We start from the raw sequence: 8,691 nt of genomic DNA on the forward strand, positions 1-8,691 counted from the left end.
GCAGTTCCCCAACTTCATGACTTCATGGTGTTATTCTCAGGGAAGAGGATAAGCAGGGCAGCACTAGGCTTCCGACTGAAGCAGATCTCCCTTCCCTGGGCTGGAGCACTACAGGAAGTGTTGCACACTCCCCTTTTCCTTAACTTCTTGTCCCCTTCCAGCAGTGGCAGTTAGATCAAGCAATTTGTTGAAGGTGTCAGCTGTGAACATCCTCACTGGAGATGGTGGCTGCTACCTTTTTTTTTTTTTTTTTTTTTTTTTTTTTTTTTTTTTTTTTTTTTTTTTTTTTTTTTTTTTTTTTTTAATTCCGGACTGCAGTTGGAGTCAGTGGGAAGGGCTTACCCAATCACTGTGGTCACACACATTCTGCAACTGCTACAACAATTACACTGCAGGGTTTCTTACTGAAGATGGCTACCCATAACTTGTTTTTAGAGCTCGACACTGGTACAGTCAAGCAGCATGGAGGATGACGACTGTGCACAACAGTGGCTTTGCTCTGTGGTCACTCTCACAGCTGGCAAAGTTACTTGGTACAGACAGCTCATATTGATCAATACAGGAGTTAGGTCCTCAGTGAAACTGCCTCACAAGCACTGAAATAACAACTTTGAATTTTCTGGAACTATTAAAAAAACACAGCTTTTCTTTCGCCTCAGACATGCTGATGATTTAGTGTTAGTTCTCATTTCAAAAGTCAGGATGGCAATATAAAAAAATCAAAAGGTTCCAAATCACTGATATTTTTCAACTATATGCTTTCATCTGGAAAATAAGTCAAAAGTCAGACATCCTGCGTTGCTGAATATCCTGAAACTAGATGGCCTTTGAAATAACATTCTGAAATGAAAAAATTCACTTTAGGTCCACTTTACCCTATAATTTGTCTTCCATTAAGTAAAAAATTAAACAGACCAACAACACAAGACAAAATTTCCATTTTGGCAACCTAATTTCCTCACAATAAGATCTTTTTTTCTTCTGTTCTAAAGAACATACCTTCACTATGTAAACAGATCTGAGATCAGATCCCCATAAGTCCTGCCTCTTCCTACTCTATTCAATGTGCAAGGATCCCTTCGGAGCTAGGTGAGGACAGGGTTCAACCTGCAGCATTGCACCTTGCAGGCTGGAGGTGGAACGTGGTGAGCTAATTACTGGGTGTGGGTAATGCAAGTGGGAGCACGATGGGGGAGCGGTGGATTTCCCTCTCCTCTCCATTCCCCACCCTGTGATAATCACGGCCTGGGCCTCCACCATAGCACTGCCAAATGCTCCGTGCCCCCTGTGTAAATGGAACATCGGGACAGACCCCAGTGAGCTGCTCACCGCAGAGTTCACTGCTCTCCACCCCTCCCTCCCCCCCTTGACACATTGCCAGTGTTTTGCTGTATTTGCATTCAAGGTAGGGTGAAAAACAGGAGTAAAGTTGGCACAGTCACCAGTCTCTGTGTTAGCGACTGAGTGATAAGTTGAACAGTGGTTACACAACTAGGCTGTGTCTGTGGAGCCAGGGTTGCTGGGTTTAATCTCCTGCTCAGTCACTGACTCATCACATAGCCTGGAGAACGTCATTTCACCTTTCTGCACATAAATTTCATCTTCTTTAGTTGGAGGGTTATAAGGCTATCTCACAGGAATGTTAGGACACACAAATAACCCTCATAAATATTTGTAAAGTACTTTGGATGATGCTTCAACAAAGGCAATAAGTGTTTTGTTGTTGAATAAGTAACAGCTAGGGAAATGATCTAATTGCCAGGCTGGCTTATTTACTTTCCTTGTACCAGAGATTTCTGGCAGCTGTACCAAAAGGGTGTCTCAGGTAGGGGAAAGGGTAAAAAGACTGTTTGACTACTGCAGTAGGAGCAGCAGCAGGAAAAGGTCAGCTCATGCCACAACTCAAGTACGTGATAGATAAATGTTGTGTCAAAGGCTGAGTGGCATTTCTGTAAGTTTCAGCCCAGATGCACAAGAAGCTTATGTAGATGACACGGTGATGCAACACGGATGTCTAATCCTGTTAACTATCTTCCACAAAGTCTCATATCATTCCTTCAGAGTACATGCTGAACTTTGGTTTTGGACTTAAAAAGCACCTGAAGTTCTGCTTTTGCCTCTTCTCAGAGGTGTTTTTTTCCTTGCCTATGGTGAGCATCTCACTGTCTGCCTTCCACCTGAGGCTGCCTGTAATTCACAGCCTGGGTATCACAGGGTACCACAGCTGGTCAGCACCTCAGATCCCCAGAGGGTCTTGGACAAACACCTGGGGATACTACATGATAGATCCAGTCACTCAGTTTTGCTGTGAGATGTTAGCTGCTGCCCTCCAGGCCCCTGAGGCTGTACTCGCAGACAGGCAAGCTTTCTGAGGGTCCCAAAGTCTATGCTGAAGTAATACAAGATGGTTGCTGAGAGACCTAAGCAGAGAGACTCTCTTGGAAACTTTCAGAAGATGCATCCATATTTTCAGTTGTCTAGTCTACAACAGAAGCTGTGTCCTCCCCGCTTATTCCTAACTCCTGTATTTTACTTTGATCTGAAAGCTGATTCAGAGGATACCTGTGGGCAACCTGGAAAGTGCAGGTAAATCCCTTGTGGGTGGAAAGCTGCTGAACCGGTCAATTCCTGTGTCTTTAACCAGAGGTACTGCCTGCAAAACTGAGTTGGTTCAAGAACACAGGAAGTACTTTTCTGCCTCATCCACACACTGCAAAGGTATTAAACATATTTTTCTGGAATGCCCAAGGCCCAGCTATCCTGCTGTTGTTAAACTGAACCACTGCTGAGTAACCCTGGCCACTGTCACCGTGGGGATTATCTCTTGTCAAAACCTAAGCCCACTGGGGCCTTCAGGTGGTGTTTCCAGTCACCTAAGCAACACAAATGGTAGCTAAAGGGTTTTCCTTCACGGCTAATATTTAACACCAAAAGGAATTTTTATAAAATCCTTGATGGTTATGATGGAGACACTTTGAAGATCTCAGGCCCCTTTTCTTAACAGCCATAATCATTTTACACCAATGAGAAGACACTCTGAGAGGTTTGGAAATTGGTTTCTCCAGCTGAAACAACTCACTCCAGGATCAGCCCATGGATCAGTGGCAGAAATTCCTGACTGCCTCTCAATGAGCCATGTCCCTGCAGTGCCACTAGTCCAAAGGGATTATTAAATCCTTGTAAGGATGCAGAAAGTCTGGAAACTACAAACACTCTACCACAGAAACACATTAATAGATCCCATATTTCATCCCACAGGACATTTGCACATTTCCATACCCAACTTCTACAAAACCTGCTGAAGGCCTGCAATAAGGGAAACCCCAGACAGTTCAGCAAATGGAATTTTCTCAGTAAAATCCATGTACCTTCATGTAGGTATAAGTTTGTCATGAATGACAGTTACAGAGAAATGGAAAGACATAAGGAAATTTCCTCCAGCTATTAGCCAGTGAGTAGTTCCAACCACCCCTTAAATAAGCTCACCTGTGTTTCGTTTGATTTGTTTTTCTAAAACTGCTCAAGCTCCGGGCTTTTGCTGTCTTTTCCCTTGGGCTACTGTTCTCTCCGATACAGTCAAAAACAGAAAAATTTTTGCTTTGAGATATCATCAAAAGCAGCTAAAGTTAATAATCTCAGTCAGGTGTGTGCTTAAAGTGTTGAGTTTCAAAATGTGAAAGGGAAATCTACTGATCTCAGAAAGATGGAGGAACTTCTGGTGTCCACCAAAGCTAAGTGATGGCAAGTAGAGTTACAAGGAAGATACTCAGCATATTCTAAGTTAAGTGCCAGACTTTTTCCCTTCTTCCACCAGCCCCTTTTTTGATACAAACTTGTAGTGCAATAGATACTTCTCAGGTCCCCGGCCAAGCAAACTTAGGACAGAAATAGTTTTAACATAATGGTTCATAGGAGCATCCCTTCCTGTCATGCTCAAAGATCTATAAGACCCAGAAAACTTGTTTCATTTAAGTAATTTGTGAGCTGCTTTGTTGATAGATTTTTGACTTGCTTGTCCCAAAATCCCAGATACCTTCCTTCTAAGAAAAGGGAGTGGAAAGAGCAAGCATTGCAAACCTATGCTCCTCCAATGGCAAATTTTTTTAAGTACCTCAGGGAATATGAATCACACAAATGCAAAATTGTAAAAACCCACAGCTTTTCCATACCCCTCTCTTCAGGCGGGGTTGTTTCACCTCAATATTTTAGCCAAATACCCCTCAAAGTAACAAAATTCTTGTCCAGATGTCCCAGGCAATTACATACTGCCTAGCTGTTAAAATGATGTCATTAGCACATCTCACCATCTAGAAGGTGATGGGAGGAAATATTTAACAGTCTCCAAAGCCACACAAAATTCTCGCAGATTTCTGAATTTTTCCACGTTTCCCTACGTTCTCTGGGCACCTAAACTGGATTTTGGGGTAAACTGACCCTCGACCTTACAAAACAAAACACAGACACTATAGCATGACAAGAGGAAAGTCCATCGGCAGCAACAAAAGCAGCCAGAACTTAAACTCCAGAACTGCTGAAGCTGCAGGCAAATGTTTGCCAATACTCGTCAGGCTCCATCACTTCCCTGTTTGAAGAACAGATTATTTCTTAAGACCAGGGAACAGGGTAAAATTTACTCGCAATGTCCTTTGTGACAACCTGAGCTGGACAGCAAGGCCAGAACCCTCCATGACCACTCATGCAGGCTGAGCTGTGGCTTTTCTCCAGAGAAAATATTCACAAAGCCTGTTCTCTCAGAATGTTAGGAAATCTCTTTACATAGAAGAGACGGGCTTTTCAGTGACGGGCAAGACCACCACTGGCCAAAGCAAAATCCTGGGCTAAGATGGCATCTATTTCATGCATTTTTCCCTACAAACTTAAAGTTCCTTCTAAGCCTCTCTTCTTTTGTGCATCAGTAGGCAATCTGGCCTATGCAGCAGTCCACTGAGGCAAAATGCCATAAGGGCATTTGGAATTCAGGGCATGTCATTATAGAAAAAAAGGAAGAATGGACAACTGACAGATAAAATGTAGAGATTACTTCCTGATTTAATGTCATACTGAATGCAGTCAGAGATCCAGACCTAATAATTTGTCATTCACTCCAGATGAATGTTACCTCTGCTTAATAAGCATGGAGGGAATGCTCAGCAGGAACATCTTGGGGGAAATATTTTTGCTTGTGGAGCAGCTGCAAACTGCATGATTCTTGATTTTTTTTTTCTAAAATGTCAGTGCAGTTTATCACATACTTTAGTCTACAGAAGAAAGATGCCAGAAGATACTTCCATAGACTAAATCATACCCCGTCAGTTCCTGCTCCATCTTCTGCTGTACTAGTGCATTAAAGCTACACCACAGCTAGAGATACTAGGGGAAAAGTCTCCTGTTGCATTAGCAGAAGAGAGCCAACATAATTTAACTTTGATGGCTTCTCAGTTCCCAAAAGCATCAGTAACAGCAGCATTCATAACAGGGCTAAATACCATGGGGACCGAGTATATACAGTCTAAAAGCAGAATCACCCAGGCTCCTGCACATGAATTATTTCCACCCTAGAATCCTTCAGAATAGTGATTAAGGTAAAAGCCATCTTTCCTCCCACTTCTCAACTGACCGCACTTCTTATGTTTTAGCTTTTAGAAGCTCAGAACAAAATTCAGCTTTCTAAGTGAGAAAAGGGTATGTTTAGTTATTCTAGCAAGGGGCACCAGCATAAGAACTTGTATCCATCTCTAGGCAGGACAAACCTGATATGAGAGACTGCAGTAGCTCTAACTCATGCTCTGGGAGATTTTGTAGCTCTAACTCATGCTCCAGGACCCCCTCCCCCACTTCCTGCATGTACATATGATTTAGAAAGGTCAATCAGCACTGCACTACTGTTTTGAGTTTCCTTTGAAACACCTGGTACTGACGAAAGGTTCTGCAGAGAACTATTACCTTTTTACTTCTTCCCAAGCCAAGAGCTGTATGAGCAGTGGCTATCTAAGTTCCCAGCTGGGAAGAGGAGTTACAAGAACAACATTTAAGGATGAGAGGAGATTGTAGCCTTCTTGATCCACTGGATATTTGCTCAGATTTCTCACTTATAAGGCTTATATTTTCCAACGTGTCTGAGGCATAGGTGCTGTGGAATGGACTGGAATATAATAAATCCTTGTCTCCTGCAAGTTGGAGGCTGTGTTTGTTTTCATATACTGAGCAAAATAAATACCATCAGTTGGGAGATCAGGGAGATTGTAATGACCCACAGTGAAGACAGGGACAGGAAGAGCAGCCTGTGCTGCACTGAAACAAGATGCAAAGTGGTTCTGTTTTGCATTTTGGGCCACATGTAGATCTCCCAGACACACATCTGTGGATAAGACTTAGGTAAATAAAAGTCCTACTATTAATAGCCCAACCTTTGAAACCAGATCAAAGAAGAGGTGAATGGAGCTGCAGCTGCTGAAACCTGACTATACAACTTGTACTCTATCCACCTCTTTTTATCTTAGCAAGGACAATGACAGAAATGAAATGGAAAAAGGAGGAGTATAAATACCTTCTGTATGCATAGTGAGTAGATTTAGGAACCCCAGAACACATTCTTCTTGGAAACATTTTAAATTTCTGCTCATTTGTATTTTTTGAGTGGAAATGTAGTGCACTTCACAAAAAAATTGCACCAGTGCAAACCACACTTTGGCTTCAATAAAATCAAAATGTAAGGTATTTGACACAGAAAATTAAAATGGTCTTGGAAAACAAGATCACATAGAACTTGTAAAGTATTTTTTGTACTAACAGATTGTATTAATTGGCTTGCAGGTATAAAACAAAGAAAATCTAATTTCCAGGAAAGATGATCTCTTAACTCCTGATTGGAATTTAAAAAAATAAACAAAACACCAAAAAGCCCAACAAAACCAACTTTGAAAGTTCTTCCTTGGACTCTCCTGCCTGGGAGACCTGAGCAGAACACAAATCCTGCAAGGAGGGCTAAGCTTACAGATATCTTCTCATTTTTGTTCAGACCCTGTATTGCATGCTAGTGAAGAAATTCCTTTATCATATCCTTTCTCACAGGAAGAGTCATTCTGGAACCAGCTGCCATACAGTGGTGGGCAGGAAGGTACAGGACTGCCCCAAACTATTTACCCCTGGTGGAGAAGTGATGGGCATGGCCCAGCTCCACACCCAGTCCCAGATGGATGGAGCCTTGAGTCCAAGGCAGTGAAGAAGGTGCAGTTATTCTATCTGTGCTGCCCAGCACTGCATCAGGGATGCCATGTGGATGATCCAAGTTGCTCAGAAGCTGGCTTAAAGATGTTTCAAAGGCATTGTACTTGCTCCTGTAGAATCACCTTAACACTTTCAGCTCAATGGTCTTGCTGGAATCTAATGTGAAATTGCAGCTGCTATTTATCTCACATCTTGCTATGGGGGAACACCAGGATGCAATCATGGACTTGTATCTAACATGTTAAATATAGTTTTAAAAGAGAAAAGGACAGATGCACAATTAAGGTGCCAAGATGCATGAACATGTTTTCTTGCTTTGTGCAAGCAATTGACATCCTAAGTATTATTCACGAAACAGAGAATTGCACCCCCGAATGAGAAAGCTTTAAGACTTTGTCCTGGTTTCACCTGAGGTAGAGTTAATAATCTTAGCAGCTGGTTCAGTGCTGGGTCTTGGATTTAGTATGAGAATAATGTTGGTAACACACTGAGTTTCTAGTTGTTGCTAAATAATGCTTACTCTAAATCAAGGACTTCTCAGTTTCCCATGCTCCGCCAGCACAAGAAGTTGGGAGGGAACCAGGCCAGGACAGCTGACCTAAACTGGCCAAATGGATATTCCATACCATAAATCATCGTGCTTAGTATATAAACTTGGGGAACAAGGGCAGGAGGAGCTGATGACTGATTGGGGATGAGATGGGTATCAGTCAGCAAGTGATGACAGTGGTATTGTGCGTTACTTGTTTTTCTTGGGTTTTACTCCTCTCTCCCTTTTTTTCTTTCCCATTTCACTACAGTTATTATTATGATATATATAATTGTATAGTTATATTATTTCAGTTATTAAACTGTTCTTATCTCAACTCTTGTGTTTTACCTTTTTCCAGTTCTCTTCCTCATCCCACTGAGGGGGAATGGGGGGAAGTGAGCAAGCAGCTGTGTGCTACTTATTTGCCAGCTGAGGTTAAACCACAGCGTACCTAGAACTTCATGCTCCACCTGACTGATCTGCAGAAGTTAACTTTACAGTACATTTCTTACGAAGATTATTGGGCCCAAAAAATCCCTGGGCAACCAAGAAGCTTCATTCATATCCAACAGGTTTTTTATTCTGCTACTTTGTGTCACACCAAAGAGCAGCCAGAGAAAGATGTTTGTTTGAGTTGTGTTACAGAGGGGTTATTTTGATGTCCTTTTCTATGCCAGTCTTATGTTGGGACTTCTTGGTTCTTCTTTGTGACACAGCGCAGACGAATAAAGAACCCAGCAGGACTCCAGCTATTGCAGCCACAATGACAGCCCAGTAGGGGACTGAAGGTTCAGATTTCTCCAAGTTGAGGTCTGAATTTCCAAATCCACTATTTCTCCGTGTGAAAAGAAAAGGTTTCTCCTACAAAGGGAGAGCAAAGGTTTTATTGGCCACAGATCACTCAACAGGCAGCATTCCAACAATATGCCACT

General features: G+C 42.2%; 1 protein-coding gene across 1 annotated transcript in view; it reads right to left on the reverse strand.

Moving 5' to 3' along the window:
- Window positions 1-8,113: 8,113 nt before the first annotated feature.
- Window positions 8,114-8,691, reverse strand: part of PLB1 (phospholipase B1) — a 93,193-nt gene continuing 92,615 nt past the window's right edge. Inside the window, exon 59 of the mRNA XM_027898240.1 lies at window positions 8,114-8,620. Within this exon, the coding sequence (XP_027754041.1) occupies window positions 8,399-8,620 (222 nt within the window). The 3' untranslated portion in view covers window positions 8,114-8,398. The remainder of the gene's footprint in view (window positions 8,621-8,691) is intronic.

The sequence above is a fragment of the Empidonax traillii genome, unplaced genomic scaffold (assembly GCF_003031625.1).
Source record: "Empidonax traillii isolate 1590-97213 ecotype Southwest subspecies unplaced genomic scaffold, ASM303162v1 scaffold586:size682069, whole genome shotgun sequence".
Classification (NCBI taxonomy): Eukaryota; Metazoa; Chordata; class Aves; order Passeriformes; family Tyrannidae; genus Empidonax; species Empidonax traillii.